We start from the raw sequence: 19657 nt of genomic DNA, 5'->3' as shown, positions 1-19657 counted from the left end.
CAGAAAAAAAATTAAAATCTCAGGGAATTTTTTTCCTTTACTGGCCAGAAATTCATTCCAAGAAGTACCAGCCTGTCTCATTTCAAAATGCTTCCCTTGCCAAGGAAGCGGAAGCGGTCATATTCTTTCCCACCAAACTGTGGGTGAATTATAATTATCCTACCTCGTGTGGGACAATGAAGCAGCAAACATCTGCTGTACTGAATCAGAAACCCCCGAATGAAGCTATATACCAAACTGTGAATCATACCTGGACTCAGATTAAAGGATTTGTGTTGTGTTTACCTTTTTCTTTATTTTCTTTGCAATTGAAAGTATGGATTTGTTACCTCTGGCTCCATGTTCTAACTGAAGGGAAATGTATGGATTCCATTCCTTGACTCCTATTTTAATATTTAAAAATCCCAGCTTTAAGGCAGATGAACCGTAATCATTAATAACAGTTTTTCTGTTTGATATATTATCTCATAGTTTTCTTTGAAAGGATGGTATAGTTAAGAAAATTTAGAAGAGCACAATCTAAGAAACAAGATCCCTTTAGTTTTTTCTTCTGCTTTAATGACAATAACAGAGGAGTGGAAAATGGTATTTTAAACTTTATTTCCAAAAGAAACAAGCTCAAAACTGCTGTTACTTATAATTTTATGTGTCATGGTATTTATGGTAGTACTAAACTTTTCACCTAGAGTAAGGAAAGGAAAATGGAACTTCAATTCTAAGTTTTCGTTGTGAAAACATATATAATAATCTACTTGCTTTAAAAAAAATATTTGTGCTTTTTTATTTTTATCTATTAGAGAGCAGAAAGACAAACTCGAATTATGGATTCAGCTCAATATGCAGAATTCTGTGAAAGTCGACAATTAAGTTTCTGTAAGTAAGCATTTAATTTTCCTTCATTATATGTTTAAGAGATTATGTGTTACAGATATAGTAAAGTATGACACAATCTCTGTTCCTTAGAAATTGGTGAATTTAATATATGCATAGTTACAACTGGTACAGAAACAGCCTCTGCATTGTAGGGGAGCCTAATAAAAGAGTTTACCCCACTCTACTGTTTTGCAATTAATAGTAGTAAGAGGTTTTAAAGGGTGTGAGTAATACACAGAGAACCAGGTTAATTATTCACATTACTGTTCGTCAAAAAATTTCATTTTTCTTAATGTTCCCATTTTAATTTCTTTTCCTGTTTCTTAGTTATGTTTACACAGTATTGTACTTGACCCATAATGGACTCTGGTAGTATAGTCATGACATTTAAAAGCCCCTAATACGTATTAATAAATCCCAAATTTTCCATTTATTTATGCATACTCATATTACCACAGAGGAACATATCAATAATCTCTTCCATCTTCGTCTGTAACCTCCTGCTGTGGCATGCATTCAGTGTTAGCCAAATTCATTGGTCTGTGCTCTTGTAACACTAATAACCAAGTGGTAAAATTAGGCTTACTAAAAGCACATTAAGGTTCATGTAAATAGTGGGCTCGACTGGGTAGCAAAACATCCTTACGGCAAGAGTTCAGTGATGACTAAGACTCTCAGGATAAAGGTCAAAGAGCAAGTGTGATAGAAAGTCCGGTTACAAGTCTGACAAAATAGCACATGACCCTGGTCCGAGGGATTATACACACAATGGTGTCTTTAAACGAAAAGCTATTATGTGGCCACAAGAACAACGGCTTTGATTTAGAAAAAGAAAATGAGAGCTTCATTTATAGATCATAAAGTGCAAATAAATGACACATTTCAAATAGTGCCCCATGTAAATGTCAGTAAAATATAGGAAAACATGTTTTGGAAGATTTTTTTTTTCTAACTAAATATACTTTGAGTCTGACTAACAATTTGGCATCATACATCTGTGAAGCATTAAGTAAATGACACTTCAGATCATGGCAATTTCAGCAAATGAGAGGTTTTTGTATAGTAATTTTTAGGTTTAAAAATGGCAGTCAAGTCTTTTATAAGTATAAATCTCCAGTTTATAAAGTAACATTTAGTGCTATTGAACTATTTTTTTAAATCGTATTTTAAATTTAATTCACTTAAAGGAACAGACGTGCTGTTTCACACTAAAACATACAGTCATTGAAGTGTTCAAATGCACCTTTTGTTTGAAAATCAGATTTTTAATAACTCATTCTTTTGTTTGTAACTTATTAATAAACTGTAGTAAATTGAAAAGAAATATTTTCCCTTTATAAAATGATCGTAGTATAAACAGCAATATTGTGCTTCATTTTTTTTCTTTAAAGAAGAGGGATTTAGGCATTTGAAAAATATTTCTTTATATGGTACTCATAGGTGCTTCATTATGAAACCATAGCGGGAGACTCCGTTTTGTATGCCAGAATGCTGTGGTTTGGAATGCTTACTCCAAGTGGGTCAGCAAATTCAGAACTGATACCCACACTGGTCAGAGTGTTAGGCTCTTTTCATTCCTCTTCTTCTGATAAATTACCAGGATGTAGGAATTGCGATCCAGCCATATGTCTTCTTACATAGTTGATCATAGCATTCAGTAATTGGGACTACTGGTGCATTTTAAAATAACAATTCTATAGCTTTGTAGGCTGAGGGTAAGTTGTAGAATCGGGACACCGGTCAAATTCACTAGTCTTTTCTTTCATATTTATATAAATCAGAGAGTCATTTCCCTTAAAGTCTTTAAAGCTTTAATTTAATTACAATTTGTAAAACTTTTTCCAATCCTTTCCATTCAACCTTTTGTTTAATAATATGTGGATTTTGTAAACAAATATCTTGATTTTCTTTTTAGTCGATCTGAGAATCTCTTTGTATTTTAATTGATGAATTTAATTTATATGTATTTAATTACTTATACATCTGGGTTTATATATGGTGTCTGACTTTGTGTTTTAAATTTACTGTGCTTTTTTATTTGCTTTTCCACCTCCTTTTCTTTGTTCCATTGGATTCATTGAGTTTTCTTCCTTCCATTTTTCCTCAACGAGCTTGTATATTGTATATTTCTATTATTTAGGTTGCTGTTCTTAACTATTTAATATATATCCCTGACTTAAAAGAATTTTTTTTTTAATTTGACAAGTATGTAAACTTTCCTTCTTAGCCTAATCTTATTCTCCCCAAGACTTTGTAAGTGGTTAACGCTCTCTTTTTTGTTTCAAAAATGGCTTTATTTTGCCCTCATGTTTAAATGATAGTTTAGTTGGGTAGTAAATTGTAGGCTAACAGTTATTTGTTAAAACATGATTCCATACTCTTTTAGCCTCTGTTGTTGGTAAGAATTTTGCTGTCTCCCTGTACTATATAGTCCCTGTGGGAGAAACTAAGAGAATGAACATATATTGCCTCCAGGCCTTCTGATATGTGGGAAAATGAACAGGCTGGCGGTCAGTACTGACCAATAAATATCTGTGGAAGGAAAGCAAGAAGGAACCTTTACTGTAAAAGGTCCCAGGGAAAATCATGCCCTCTGAGTAAGACTGTTCTCAAATAATATTAACCCAAAGAACAGTGATTTTGAAGAGACTGAAGTTGCAGAAGAATTTCTTCAGAGTAGAATAAGCATTACGGAGGGCTCAGAGAGAAAGGTCAGGAATGAAAAGACTGGTGAGAAGGGATGGGGTAGACACATTAATAATAGAATAGTATGCAGGAGTGAGAGAATGGAAAATTGGGAGAAACTTGAATTTTACTAGTGATCATTGATGAGAAAGATACAAAAATGTGTGAGAATTAACTAACCTTAAAATTCCATACGAAATTATTATGTAAAGTTGTTTTAATTCCAGTACAGACTGAAAACCCAGATAGTGTCAGAAAACTGATAGCCCTAGGAAATTTTGCTCTTTATTCAGGATTCTATTTAAATTGTTGATCAGTTTCCAGGATTATTTTCTCTCCTGATATATTGAGAAGAGGGGTGAAGGAAAAAGAACTCTTACATTCTGATGCCCCCTCACTTCTTGATGGAAGCAAACTATCATGACTAGGGGTGTCTGTGCCTCTTTCTCTGGAACCAGCAATACCCTGGAAGGCTCCATCCCTGAAGCCATCCTGCTCCAGGTGACAGGGAGGGAATTAGAATCTTCACCTGTTGATGGAATAGCAGTAACCCAAGTGAGTTTATGGGACCTCTGTGTATCTTTTTGATATATAGAAATGTTTGGAGCCTATCCTTCTACTAAAGAAATATCTTTCATTTGTTTGTTCTTTCATTCATTCATTTCTTCTGGGAATATTTATTATGAGTCTTCTAATGCCAGGCATTGTTCTGGGTGCTGAGAATACAAGAGTGGAGATGTCTTTGTCCCTGCATTCCCAGTGCTTAAAATCTAGTAAGAAAGCTATTAATTCTGTTGCGTAAATGGACAGATCTGATGCAATATTAAGAACTATCCTTTCTCTCACTTCTAAAATAAATTGTTTAGAGCATAATATCTGTTTAATATCTATTTAGAGCATCATATCCTGAAATATCTGTTTCTGTGTTTCTAACAATCTGTCAAAGAGAGAAATGAATAAGGTACATTTTATTGATTTTGCCAAATTGCTGTCTGTTAACTTTAACTTCAGAAGTATTCCACAGATGTTAAACAAGTGTTTGTGAGCTATTGCAGCTTCCTAGTTAGATGGAATGTTGCATGTCAGAGAGTATTTGGAAGATTGGTTACGTTAGGGAGATAGCTTTAAGGGGGATTATCATAATTCTGCCACAGTTGACAACTTTGCATATGAGCTTCGATAGCAGGACTTAAGGTCTTCGGTGATTTATTTAGAAGAAAACTCTTCTGTATGTGGAATCCATGAAGACTGTATCCAAAAGGATCAAAACATCATGCTTTGAGTTACCGTTAAGTGTTTTATATACCTGCGGGATCAGATTAATCAAAACAATAATCAGTGGGGTTTTTTAAGATGATTATGTTATAGACATGATAAAAATCTTCACTATCAATCTTTTCCCTCTAGGTCACTCGTTAAATTAGTAATATCTAATGAAGGCCCTATATCAAGTTAGACTCGGCTTAGTACTATGGCAGTTTAGAGATAGTTAATGGACGGTTCCATGTGTGCTTGGTACTGTTAGGTGTACAGAGAGACATGACACATGGTGTTTGCCCACAGAGAACTCATAATATGGCTTGAGAAATTATAAGCAGACATGAAAGGATATCTGATGATATAAGAGTTCAGTTAATGACCACAGTGGAGTAGTATATGTTTGACCTGTATAGGCAGGATTCGTAGGAATGAAGAGTGATGGGAAGGCATTCCGTGGAGGGAGAGGAACAGGGTGAACACAGAGGGGATTATACTCGAGGCCAGGTGACAGTTTAACAGGGAATCATATAAAGGTAGTTTGGACTCAGTCTGGAGGGTTTTCAGAGTCAAGTTGAAGAATTTGGACATCTTTGCAATAAGGAAAATGTAACCACAGGCTTAGATCAGGCCAGATATCAGTTTATTCTATTGAATTCTACATTCATGACTTTGAACCTATTCCAGTAAGAGACACATTTTGAAAGGTATTAAAAATACAGTCTCTCTGTTTCTTTGTTCATAACAAGTTCTTTCTTGCAGGATTTTTTTTCTCACCAGAATAAATTAGTTATATCAAGGAAGTAACTCTTCTGACTATTGTTATAACGTAAGCTACGGCCAGTGGTAACATAACTTCTTCTGACACTGTGGGAGAAATGCTACACAGTGGAAGAAGTGCTAAACAGTAAGTGATTTGTTATGTAGCATAGACACAAAATAAAGGACCCAAACACATAAGGGATAGCTTCAGGCTAGAATATCTAGACACTAATAAAACTTAGAAAACTGCGTTTTGTATGTATTATCTTTCACAGACAATTTTCAAGAGACTTTTTTTTTCATTCCATGATATTAATTGGCAGTATTAAAACACTTCAAAAATGTTCTTTTTTTTTTTTTTTTTTTTTAACTGATTAGCCAAAAAAGCCTCCAAATTTCGAGACTGGTTGGACTGCAGCAGTATGGAGATAAAACCCAATGTTATCGCTATGGAAATATTAGCATATTTAGCATATGAAACTGTGGCACAGGTAAGAATTCTCATCAGTCATTTGAAGCCATAACATGGCAGCTTTCTCCTTTTCCCTGTGTGTGACCAATTCTTTTCCCCCCTGCTGCTCTGCCAGGGATGAGAACAGCCATGAGTTTTCTTCTATGACAGTCTTAATCATTTTCTGAAATTTAGTTCAGTGATGTTTCTTTGAAAGTATCTTCAGTTCTCATGGGGGCTAGGGTAAAAGTGACTGTTTCTTGCAGCCTTATCCTAACCAGAAATGAAATCCTGCATACTTTTTCTCAACATTGAATTCTAAGTACACATACCTCGTTGAGGGATTATTTTTAAGTTTTGAAAAACAGCGTTTCTAGATAATAAATACAATCTACTGAGTGCTTGCAAAAATCTGAGTCTAGAATCAGTGCCCTCTAAGAGTTTCTCAAAGGATGATCCTTAGACCAGAAACATCAGCATCTCCTTCGTTCTCGTTTAAAATGTACACCTGAAATCTATGTAATTTTACTAACAACTGTCACCCCAATAAATTTAAAAAATAAATTTTAAAAAAAAGGGCAAAAAAAACAAAAAAATGTAAAGTCCTAGACTACACCCCAGAGCAGACCTGCTAAATTAGAGTCTTGGAGCTTGGAGCCCAGAAATCTGTATTTTAAAAGGTTTCTCTAGTGATTACGAGTTAAAGTTTGAGAGCCACTTCCCTAGAAAGTCAGAATATATCATTTCTCTCCTTCATTGGTGGGTCCCTTTACCAGTCAATGAAAGCATATGCTCGTGTCCACGATACAGATTTCTAGGCAGATAGTATTATCAATAATGTTTGGAATGTACTGCTTTTAATTTTGCCGCTTCAGAAACGTGGATGATTATTTCCAGCTACGTGACTTTATTTTCATTTCTCTGATCTTCTAGTTAGTGGATCTGGCTCTTCTTGTGAGGCAGGACATGGTAACCAAGGCAGGGGACCCCTTCAGCCATGCCATTTCAGCCACCTTCATTCAGTATCACAACTCTGCTGAGGTAAGTACCAAAAAACTCTGTCTGACAAGACACATCTGTGGATTTTTTTCTTTGGAAAAGATTATGTAGGAATGTATGGCCTTTATTCAAATACTCTTAATACATTCAACATTCAAACAAATATTTATTGACAATGTACTATGAGCCTGGCCCTAATGATCCACTTAATACAATGATTTCTTTCACCTTTTCTTTGTCTTATTAAGCTTTCCTAGCCCGTCAGGGAAAGAGGGATCGTGGCAGAGCACTTGTCATTTCCATGGGAGATTAACAACTGGTGTTAGTAGTTGAATAACATTGAGAAAATTTATTTATTCCTTTGTGCCTCAAAGATGAGAGGGTTATTATTATTTATGTAATAATAATTCCTGACCTTATTGATAATTTTACATCCTGCTTATTGAACCATCTCTAAACATGATGTCAAGAAGCATAGCTCCACTTATCCTTTTATTTTCTATTGGTCCTGTCATGTGAAGATCACGTCTCTTCTGAGCCAGTTTCTGTTGCTGAGATACCCACCTATGTGGACTGGAAAGTCTTCTTGCCAACTTTAATGCTTTATATAATTTCAGTACAAAAACTATGCTCTGTAGGTAGCATATGCCTAAAAAACAGAAATGTAATATCTTATTGAATGCATTTGCTAGTATTTGACCTTTTTTACTAACATAAACAGTTTCCTAGAACTCAATCTAATAACTGTAGAGAAGGCAGCACATAGGTTAGGTTAACATCTACGTACATAAATGTGAAGTGAGCTTTAGATCAAGTTGGGTGAAATGTGTAACCTGAAAATGGAGAAGCCCTTTTGAGAATCTAATGAAAACTATAAACTCTTTCACCAGAGACACAGTCACAAATTTTGCATACAATTTCAGGGTGTTCAGAGACCCTCTGAAACCAAGCTGTGACTCCAAGGGATCTGTGAATCCGATGTACCCCAAGTTTAAGTATCTCTGCTCTAGGATACTTGGTAAATCTCTAAAGCTATATGCCTATGTAGCATGTTATTACAATCCAAAAGTTTGACATCTTTTTATGCCTCTTAAAGAATCAGATTGGCTTGGAATCCAAGTAGGAATTAAAATGTTTATGCCTATTAAAAATCCATTTTTTTCTTGGATAAGGTCATACATCATTATCAGTCAGCATAGTCTAAAAGTCCCTAAAGCCTACCCAGTTGATTAAACACTATTTATTTTCTTTATGTTACAAACCCAAATTATGATGTGAAAGAACACCCTTTAGAATGTCTTTGGTACATGTTCATTTTATGAATATGTGTATACGTATGCTTTTCATTAACATCAGACAAATTTGTTGTAACATTTCTAATTGAAGAAATTTACAGTGAACATAACAAGCCGAGTTTTCCTTTAGCATTCAAGGGATTGCTTGCATGGCTAGGAAAACTCTTTACCCCCACCCCCCACCCCCACCCCGCCCCACTTTCTTGGTTCTCCAGGGTGGCCAAGCTGCCCTGGGCAACTACTCAGCAACCACAGCCGCTGTTCCCAGCTACCCAGCAGTTAAGAAAAATGGCCTGTGTGTGCTGGATTTCCTGGGCTCTCTGGGAGGTGGGAGCTTGAGTGTCGGAAAGCATCCTGACTAAATATGTTAGTATAAGCCTCAAACTTTTCACTGGCCTGCCAGACACCCCTCCTCCTACGTGACTGGTAGTCACAATGAGCATTCAGGGGGGCTGGCAGTCTTCCTGCCCCTATGACCTCTCATAACACAAAAAGAATGGCCACTCTAAAGTAGGAGCCTTACTCATCAACATTACAAATCAACAATCAGCTTCGAGAGCCAGCTTGAAGGGCTTCACCAATTTGAGTACAAAGGGGGACTCTGGAAACTGATAGGATCTCTATTCAGGGAGGTAGAACATTCTGTAAAACAAACAAGGAAATAAATGAGCAAGCAAACAAACAAACAGTTCAAGATAGCGTATACTAATTTCCAAATGGGTGGCGCAGACAGAAAGTGCAGAGGTAAAAAAAAAACCAACTCCCTAATTACAATCAAAGAAGACTTCAAAGAAGAAGCTGGGTGTTGAAGGAAAGATAGGACTTTGATGAGACGATAAAAGTGGGGAGAATACTCTAGACCTCAGAGGCAGCCTAAGTATACTTTTACAGGGGAAAAAAAAAAACTCTGATTAAAATATTCAAGCAAAGGATTCATTGAGGAGTGGGTAGTAGAAAGTTAAATTAGAAAAGTAAGTCCTGAGATGCTTAGTTATTAAGGAAGAGTTGAAAGTTTCTTGGCCAAAGAGTGATGCGTTCAAAAAAGGTGTTTTAAGAAGACCCAAGTGGGTGTGCTCTGTACAGTGGATTGGAATTGGAAACTCAAGGCGTAGTTAATACAAAATGCATTCTATTTTAATGATTATGATTTCTTGAGTACTAACCATATAAGGAACTGAACTGGTTAACCTTGGGTTTCTCATCTTAGATTAACAAGTTCATTATTCATTCAAGTTAATTTTCTGAATTTTTTTTCAAATGTATGGTTTGTGCACAGGAAGCAATGATCTTGAGGAGCTATCTTATTTTTCCTAAGAACAACTCATGCCAGATTAGCTTTATCCTTCCTGTTTGATAATGTTTCTAGGCAAGTAGATCAAAGAAATACTCTTGAAACCAATATCTGAATTTCAGCAAAACATTTTACGAAGTCTAGCATCATTTTTAAAAAATTCATTGTAGAGAATTGTAGGCCAGTAGTTAGTATGCGTAGCGTGGCCGACAGGATGAGGTAGATCAATGATACCATATGTGAAAAAGACAGACTTTCATTTGCCTGTAAATTTGTGAGGAGCCAATATTACGATGTTAATGATCAGGAAACTTTGCTTTGTTTTATTTAGTGTGTAGGCACGATCTTATGGGATGGACGTTGGCAAAGGGGAGGATGTCTAAAGGAGCGTGCTCAGGGGCTGAAGGAACCTAAAAACATGTCTCATAATAAGTGGTTAAATGAACCTGTTGTTTGACCTGTAGAAGTTAGAAAAGGCTGTGAAATATAACAGTCTTCAAATATTTGAACTGCCTCCACATGGAAGAGAGAACAAACAGACTTACAGTCATAGCCAAAGAAACCAGAAGAAATGAGGGATTTTATGAAGAAAAGCAGGAACTAGATGTGGGAGGAGCTAGATGTATCTACAGTGACCCAAGGCATTGAGTTTGAGTTATCGGAAAAGGCTGGTCACCATTTGATACAAATAATGTCTGGAAGGCATCCAGTTTGGCAAAGGGTGAGGGTTGGGGATGGTAGCTTAGAGGTTCCTTTGTAAACATGTAAGTTTAAAATGCTAACAAAACTCTTGGAAACTGTATCTGAAGAATCCTGATTTTATCTAAATGATTAAACAGTTTAAAAACTAACATATTAGACCCTCGGGTCAGATGGGGGCATCATCTCTGTGGACTGGATAATAATAAATTGTGTTTCTATATTTAAAAGTTTCAAATAGTAATATTCAATACATAAGATGTTAAACAAAGTTAAATGTTAGTACAAGTCCTGGTCACTTGATTTCAAAGCCACATCTCTTTGAGCAGGGGTCTTACATGAAGTCCTACCCAGACTCTCCCGAGAATACACCTCCTCCTACACCCACAGCCCCACCATCTGGATCCCAGCACTCAGGGAAAACTGCATCAGGATCCCTTGGGAATGGAAGTGCTGGACAAGACTCAGCTAAAACCAAGCAAAGGAAAAGAAAAAAGGTCAGTGATTTTTGTTTTAATTTTATTTTCAGAGTGGAGAAGGTCTTAATTGAATTCTTTTCAGAGATAGGAAAATGTGCTCTTTTTCTCATAATTCAAAATTTTAGAAGTAGCCAATTTATACTTAACCATACTTAATGACTTGTACTCAAACTTGAACAGCATTCATCTGGATAAAGCAAGATTTTGATTTTTTAAACACTTTATTTAAAATGTTTTCAAGCATACAAAAAAGTTAAAACACAGAATTAACACCATATATCTACCATCTAGATTCCACAGTTAACATTTTACTATATTTACTATGTTAACTATATACTTATATTTACTACATCTGAGCATCATATTGTCCCTTTGTCTATCAGTTCAATTTTTTTTGACACATTGCAGACAAAGCTGCAGACATCAGTGAAGTTCACGCCTAAAAGCTTCGTGATGTATAATTTGTTTATGGTTCTTATTTTTAAGGTAAAATTCATACACAATTCTTAACTATACCATTTGATGAATTTTGACAAATACGTAAACTTGTTTTTCATTTTGTTTCATTGACTTATTTGTCAGCATCATCTTTCTTGATTACTGTGGCTTTATAGTATGAGGGAGGACAATTAAGTTCGCAAACACATCCTATAAAAGTGCTACACACCTCATTGCTGAATATCACTACGGTCACCTTGGAAGTACTCCCCTTGGGAAGCTATGCACTGACACCAGCACTTAGTCCACCCTTCAAAGCAATTTTGGAACTCTTTTTCTGGAATGGCTATCAGAGCTGTCATCATATTACCCTTGATGTCCTGAATGTCATCATGTCTTCCTTTCAATATTTCCTTTCTCTTTGGGTAAAGAAAGAAGTCACTGGGGGCCAGATCAGGTGAGTAGGGAGGGTGTTCCAATACAGTTATTTGTTTACTGGCTAAAAACTCCCTCACAGGCAGTGCCGTGTGAGCTGGTGCATTGTCGTGATGCAAGAGCCATGAATTGTTGGTGAAAAGTTCAGGTTGTCTAACTTTTTCACGCAGCCTTTTCAGCACTTCCAAATAGTAAACTTAGTTAACTGTTTATCCAGTTGGTACAAATTCGTAATGAATAATCCCTCTGATACCAAAAAAGATGAGCAACATCATTGCAACAAGTTCGTGAACTTAATTGTCAAACCTGATAGATCTTAAAGTCAGGTAGTGTAAGTCCTCAAACTTTATTTTTCAGGCTTAATGTGGAAATGCTGTGACCTTTGTATATCCATGTAAATTTAGAATCAACTTGTTAGTTTCTATCAAAAAGAAAGGAACGAGGTGGGAGGGAGGGAAAGAGAGAAAAAGGAAGAAAGGGAAAAAGAAAAGCCCAGTAGGATTTTGAAAGGGATTAGGTTGAATGCTTACGTAATTTGGGGGAAATGAATGTCGTAACAATACCAAGTCTTATAATTGATGAACATGGCATATCTCTTCTTATTTATATTTAAGAAATCTCTTTTTTTTTCACTGAACTCTATTTTATCTGATTAATATAGACATTCCCACTTTCTTGTGCCACTGACATGATATGTTTTCCTATCCATTTCCTTTCAATATATCTGTAATTTTATAGGTGGGTCTTGCTTTTCCTTTCTTTCTGTGTGTATCTTTTAAATATAATATTTTCATGAATTTAATGGAAATAATGGATATTAAATAATGGATATTTAATGTGTTTATTGACATGGTTGGATATAAGTCAGTTATTTTGCTATTTGTTTTCTGCTTGTTCTATTTTTGTTTCTCTTTTTTTTCCCCCATCTTCTTTTGAGTTAATTGTGTACTTGTTAAGAAATCTATTTTAATTTATCTACTGGTTTCTTAATGATATCTCTTTGTATCTTTTTTTTTTTTTGGTGATTATGCTAAAGATTACAATATACATCCTTAAATTTTTAGTGTACTTGAAATTATTATTGTACTACTTTACTCACATAAAATATAAGACTCTTGTATTTGTATAGGTCCATCTACTTAACTCTTGCTCTTTGTACTCTATGGTTGTCAAGCATCTTACATCTACGTATGTTATAAACCATAATACTATTTTTCACCTTAAATAATAAAATGTATTTCAATGAAACTAAGAGAAAAAATAGACTTTAACTTTTACCATTTCCACCGTTCTTCATTTCTTGTTGCTGATCAGAGTTTTCTTCTGGTATCATTTTCCTTGTTTGTTTTACTAAATTTTGTTTAGCATTTGTTATAGTAAAGGTCGGCTGGTGATGGTTCCTCTTAGTTTTCATATTTTTGGAAATATCTTTATTTCTCATTCATTCCTGGAAGATATTTTCACTGGGTATAGAATTCTGGAATGGTAGTTCTATTTTTAGTGCTTTAATGATATAATTCCGCTATTTTCTGGCATTAATTGTGTTTAATTATATGTCAGTAGATTTTGTATTACTGTTTCTGTATATGTAACATGTTATTTTACTCAAAATGCTTTCAGGATTATATCTTTAAGTTTGGTTTTCAACAGTTTGACCATGGTATATAAATACACGTTTTTCTTTGTGTTTATCCTGCTTAGGGTCACTTGAAGATGAGCTTCTTGAATATTGGTTTATGTCTTGAACCAATTTGTAGGAATTTTCAGCAGTTATTTCTTCAGATATTTTTTCTGCCTCACTCTGTCTACCCTCCACTTCTGAGACTACAAGTAAATATTTGTTAGTTACTTTGATACTGTTCCACAAGTGTCTAAGGTTCTGTTTAATTTCTTTTTCAATCTTTTCTTTCTGTTCTTCAGGTTAGATAAATTTTCTTGATCATTCTTTGTGTTCCAGACTCTTTCTTTTGTTAGCTCCAATCTACTGTCCCATCTATCCAGTAATGTTGTATTTCTGATATTTTATTCTGTAGTTTTGTATTTTCTGTTTGAGTTCTTTTTATAGTTTCTGTTTATCTACTGTTATTTTTTATTAGTAATTTATTACAAGTTTATTTTCTTTTATGTACTTGAGTATAGTTATAATAGCTGCTTTAAAAGCTTTGTATGATAAATTAAATATCTGAATTATTTTAGTCTCCAGTGAATATAAGTCAACTATTATGTTGTCATGTCTCATGTCTAGTAATTTTGAATTATATCTTGGACATTGCGGGAAATACATTGTAGCTATTTCAGAATCTGTTATATTCCTATGAAGAGAGTTGTTGGTGTGTGTATATGTGTGTTAGGCAGTCAGTTTACTTTTGTAAACTCAACTCTAAACTTCAAACTCAAATTCCTCTTCAGTGACAGCAGCTAAAATCTCTCTTTACTTCATATAGCTTTAGCTGGGTTTCTTGGATTTGGTTCCACACAGGAATAGGTTAGAGGTTAGTCAAAGATTTGGGTAATATCTGTACACTGATTTTTGATTCTGTCCTTTTGGTATTTCCTTCCTTACTTTATAGGTCTTCAAGCCTCTATACAGTTGTGTGCCCCCCTATACTGAATGGAGCCTGCCCTCTGGCTAAATCAGTAAAAACAGGAAATTCAACCCACTGCCATTCCATTCTTCTTGTACATACCCTTTCCAGTTTCCACCTAATTTTGATCAATCTCTGTTGTTTTCAGATACTTTTTTAAAATAATTTATCTAAAGTTTATACTTTCATCTACAACTGTGTTGGTACAATACAAACCATTTGCCATTACAAATAGTGGAATCACTCCAAGAGATAATTTCATAATTGATAGTAAACAAATTTAAATTATGAACCTCATATATGGTTTCCCCTTTCACTTACAAAATGACGGAGCTCACTGCTTGCTTATTAAGGGAAAATCTGAACTATAAGGAACTTCTGTATTATAAAGCAGTTTTAAAGAATTTCAGTATCGTACTCTCCAACTCATTCAGTAACTAAGACTGTGGTAACAAAAATGTTACCAAAAATAATTTCGAAGGACTTGCTTTACAAAGTACGTAAAAAGAAGCTGTAATTAATCTGGTAATTATGCATACATAAAATAATTCTTTATAAGTTTGGAAATTCTTGAATTTTTTTCTCTTAAATATTAAACATTTGTCTCCTAACCTTGTTTATAGCTATTAAATTAGAGTTATTTTACAGCAGAGATTTCCAGAATAAAGTAACTAGTCCAGTCTATGTCTGAATTTTCCGAAATTCAAAATTAGTGGTATCAGAATTAATATGTCCCTCTTCACATATACTCATTATTTCTCTATTTACTCATCCACATCTTTCTACATTTATATAGTTTTGCTATATTTTGATTTTTACTCACTGGAAGCTTCAGCTGTGGTGATAACATGAAATAATAAAGCCTCTATTATATATCAGCTTTGTGTACTAGAAGGCAAGAGATTTGATGTATGCCATATTCTGATACTATCATTATAATCTTGAGCATGTCTCGTATCTTCACTCTGTCATCCATAAAATAGGGTCCAATTTGGGAAAATTTAGAATAGATGATATCTCGTGTTCCTTCCAGATTTAATAATGTATGAATCCTTGAGTTCAGTGATTCTCTCTTGTCTTCTTTTTAAATACCTTTTCTAGTTTTAATTTCTTTAATTAAACAAAAGCTTTTCCTAATATAGAACTACAATTTTAACAATTAACATCTGAATTAAATTTTGAAATGAGAAAATTAACTATATTATATACTGTAACCTTTGGCCAAAAAATGGCCCACCTTCATCTGAAAAAAAATCCTCTATAAGCACAAAGCTCTGGGAGAGCTATATATACAACAGTGGAGAGAAAGAAGACATTTGCCTGGTCAGTCAGATTATGTATCAACCTTTGTGATCAGTGAGTGACAAAAGTATTAGTAATAGTAGTACTAACCTTTCATTTTTCTCTTTTGAGATATGTGTTACTCCTCTGTAAGACTTAGTATTCCAAATGTAACAAAAGAGCTAGTCCACCATAATGGGTGTGGAAAAAAATAAGAGGCAACTATCTGAAATTCCAGGTCCTTCTTAAACATGGGATTACCCTGGAATACCCTGGAAAGGGGAAGGCTGAGCAAGGATAAGACACTTTTACCTTGCCAACAGCTTTTAAATTGGAAAGAAAAGAGTCAGGACAGGTACAGACACTTGTAAGAGGTCCGTGGGGCAACAGAAGTTTCAGTATAGCTTCTGGTATCACAGTGTAGAGTTCAAACTGCAAGAGATTTTATTCAGTGCAAGCCAGCAAGGATAAGCAGAATCAAATCCAGGAAATGTGTAGGACTTCAGCTTCCAATATCCAGCATCAATTTGTGGATGAAGAGACGTAAGTAAAGATAAGATGGAGGGATACAAGAATGGAAAATGAATGCAGCTAAGAAGAAGAGGACCCAACATATGCAGAACTTTACCAAGCAGCTTGTACTTAAGGAAATAGTTTAGTCCCCACAGAGATTTTGGTAAACACTCTAGAGACAACAGGTATTTTGTCAAATATGTGGGTTTCATTTTTGAAAATGTAAAGAATATCCTAAAATGTGGGCATAATCAGAATGAGAAAGATGAATTGATAGATATATATATAATACTCTTCGTATGTGTTTACAGCAAATATATGATTTTTAATAGTAGGTTAAAAAAATATATAAATTTAATGCTAATTCTTCTAAAATAATTTTAAAGAATATTACAAACATTCTAAAGTCACTGCTAAATCAAAAATTCTACACTTGGTATGAATTTTGGATTTGAACAGATTATAAGTACGTTGGTGAGGGACTGGATGTTGACAGAAATGTGAAGATATTTGTTGAGATGGAAACAATACTGAGAATATACTACTATATTTAACGGTTCCCTTCCAAAGAACTCAAAGGGCAAGTGAAGAAAGTGTAGAAGTGCAAGTGTAACTTCACGCTAATGTTCGCAGTTGCTTAATTGTAGTAACAGCTAAACCTGAAATTGGCAAAATGGAAAATCTAATGACATTTTTCACAAAATTAAATCTTTTTATTTTTATATAAGTTCACTTCACCTTTTTTGGCACAGATAGCATGATTCAACCACGCTGACTGAGTTGTCTTCATATTGTACAAATATGCATAGCAAACACAGGTAGTTTCTAATTTACGCCTCCTACTCCAGTCTTCTCAAATCCTATTTGATGGCCATGCCAGAGGTTCGGAGAGATTTTGAACAAAATGTTCTACACCAAAGTAGAGGAAGAGTAGATCACCACTGACCATGGAAAAAAGAAATGAAAACTAAATGCATTGTGCAGGGAGAAAGGAGATGCCATAGTGGGAGGCACAGGAAGGACTTCCCAAACCCCACTTCGCATGCAGAATATTTATCCTCTCGATGTCTGTCTTCTCATTTCCACTTGAGCTTCACTGGAAAACTGATTGTAGATTCCAAATATAGCTAAGTATTTGCATTTCATTTCTACAAATGGATAGAATGCCTCAAGTTACTTCACAAATCTTTGTTATACCTAGCAGGTTAATGAGTCTGTATTAGTTATATTTGCATTTTGGAGCCAAATGGACTCACAAGAAGTGTCTTTATCAGATACCTGATAATTAAATTTATTCTAATATATTCCAGCTGAAACTAAGCATTTGGAATCAGAATCGAGAAAGTACTCAATAAAAACCCTGTGCATTTTCATATCAGTGCCAAAGTGAGGGGTTAAAATAACTTAATCCGTGTTATTGTGGGCATAGCAGATATGTTATTTAGGCCATTGTTGGAAGGAAATTGAGAACGGTACCCTAGAGTAAATTCCTGTTTGGCTTATTTCAAATCTTGTTAAAATAATAAAAATAATCAAGCTCTGTTTTCTTTTATATTTTAAATCTTATTTCAGGTTCAGCATGGATAATTAGCAGATGCTCTCGTTTTGTAGGATTTTTTAAATTATTTTACTCATTTGTAATAGGAAAAGCATGTACAAGGTACGAAAAATGTATTTTGAAAGTACAGAAAGATATACAGTGAAAAATGTCTCTTCAAACTCTTGTCCTCCAGCCACCCATTTATCCTCCAAGAGATAAGAATTGTTACTGACTTTTGGTGACCCTTGCAGAAATATCCTCTGTTTAAATGACTATATAATGTTCAGCTCTTTTTTTGTTCTTGAACGAGTGCCACCCAGTTGGACATCTTGCATCTTTTCGCACAGTATATCTTAGAAACAGGATATGTATGGAGCTCAGTAGGCGTATGTATGGAACTGCCTCATTCTTTACGGTGGTTGCTGTGGTTTCTGCTTCATTGAATGGATGTATCATAATTTATTTCAGTGGGACCTCATTGATGAAGATTTAGTTTATCATTCCAAATAGTGCTGCAGTGAATCACCTTATATGTATATTATTTTGTACCTGTGTAATATATCTGTAGGATAAATTTTTAGATATGAAATTACTGGGCCAAAAATTGTTGTGCTTTTACATTTTGATAAGATTTTGCCAAATTGCTGTCCATAGAGGTTGTATTAATTATACCCTTACAAAGAATTATGGTAATTATAGTAATTATCAGGAAAACAAATAATCTTCATTATGTGACTATGAATGACTTCTAGACCGCACTTGTAGTTACCCAAGCTACTATTTCTTTCTCTTAATTCTTTAATGTTAATGACCGGGTGCCTGGTCTCTAACACAATGTGAAACAATTATAATTATGATCCCAAATTTACAGATGAGGAAACTGAAGTTCAGAGATATTACATAACTGGACAGAGCTGGTAATGAGACAGACCAAGGTAGTTGGGAAGCTAGAGCCTGCAACTGAACCATGATCTAATGCCCCTATTGTGCATTTTAATTTTTTAAAAAATGATGTCACATACATTTCTTGAGTTGAGATCCATACTCTCATTGTAAATAATCTTTCTTTCTTTATCATGTCTTTTTTATTTTAAAACTTGCATTTTACAGATGAGGCAGATTAAAATAGAAAGTTTTTCTTTTGTTTTCGCCCCGAGGACACCTAGAAAATTAGCACCAAGTTGAAATGATCTCCTATGACAGTCCCCAGTATTACAAATAAATATATCGCAATTTTACATGTTTCATTTTAAAATTGATGACCCTCAAGTTATTTCAGAAATATGCCCAACAAGCTCCCAAAAAGCATTTATAATAATAAATGTTTTAAAAAAAATTTTTTAATAGCTTCCTGTGGTTCTTTCGGCAAGCCCCGTGACACTTTTCATCTGCATGCAAGCGGCTGTATTCTCTCTTGTACCTTGATGTACAGCCTAGGTGAAATACTGTCAGCATAAAAATTGCATTTTGTAGGTCTGCTAGGAAAGGGTCATGGAAAAGTCATCTTTGATTTGTTAATGGAATTTTTCTTCAGATGTAGTATATGGCAGCAGCGATGTGCGTCCTAAGGGAAAAAACCGTCCGTTTTATAAAAGTTTATTTTCATATTTTATACACTGTAGTTCTGTTGTGTGTTTTTGATTTAGTAACAATTTATGTGTTTTTCTGTCGCAGAGCACTGCGGCCTGTGGTGTTGAGGCTCACAGCAATGCCATCCAGCCCTGCCACATCAGAGAGGCCATTCGACGCTACGGCCACAAGATTGGCCCCCTTTCCCCGTTCACAGTACGTAATAACAGAGTTATAAAAAGTTATATTTATAATCTGAAAGAATTTTGATTTTCAAGTGGTCAAATGAAGAAGCAATGGAATTGTTGAAAGCAATTTGTGGTGACTGTAATTTTGTTGTATAAAAGTGGCATAATTCTCTTGGGAAATAAAAGTTAGTCATTTTTGTCTCTTTTTGGAAGGACAGTTTTTTTCTACAAAATATTATTTTCTTTCAATTACAAATTGTGCTTTTTTTGTTGGCGCTTATATTTTCTATTTTTCAAAGCTTAGGTTCATAAAACTT

At 34.6% G+C, this 19657-nt stretch overlaps 1 protein-coding gene across 3 annotated transcripts in view; it reads left to right on the top strand.

Moving 5' to 3' along the window:
- The window catches only part of SUPT3H (SPT3 homolog, SAGA and STAGA complex component), a 464238-nt gene that overhangs the window by 348132 nt on the left and 96449 nt on the right, over positions 1-19657 (top strand). For all 3 annotated transcript variants that reach the window (XR_012496623.1, XM_074333029.1, XM_074333030.1), the window contains exons 7-11: positions 798-873; positions 5956-6068; positions 6962-7069; positions 10642-10809; positions 19258-19368. Coding sequence is in view for 2 of the 3 variants with exons in the window: in XM_074333029.1 (XP_074189130.1) it covers positions 798-873; positions 5956-6068; positions 6962-7069; positions 10642-10809; positions 19258-19368 (576 nt within the window). In the remaining variant the exon portion in view is untranslated. The remainder of the gene's footprint in view (positions 1-797; positions 874-5955; positions 6069-6961; positions 7070-10641; positions 10810-19257; positions 19369-19657) is intronic.

The sequence above is a fragment of the Rhinolophus sinicus genome, linkage group LG05, assembly GCF_036562045.2.
Source record: "Rhinolophus sinicus isolate RSC01 linkage group LG05, ASM3656204v1, whole genome shotgun sequence".
In the NCBI taxonomy this organism is placed as follows: domain Eukaryota; kingdom Metazoa; phylum Chordata; class Mammalia; order Chiroptera; family Rhinolophidae; genus Rhinolophus; species Rhinolophus sinicus.
Note: the sequence above shows the minus strand (reverse complement) of the source record. Positions and strands in the feature narration are given on the sequence as shown.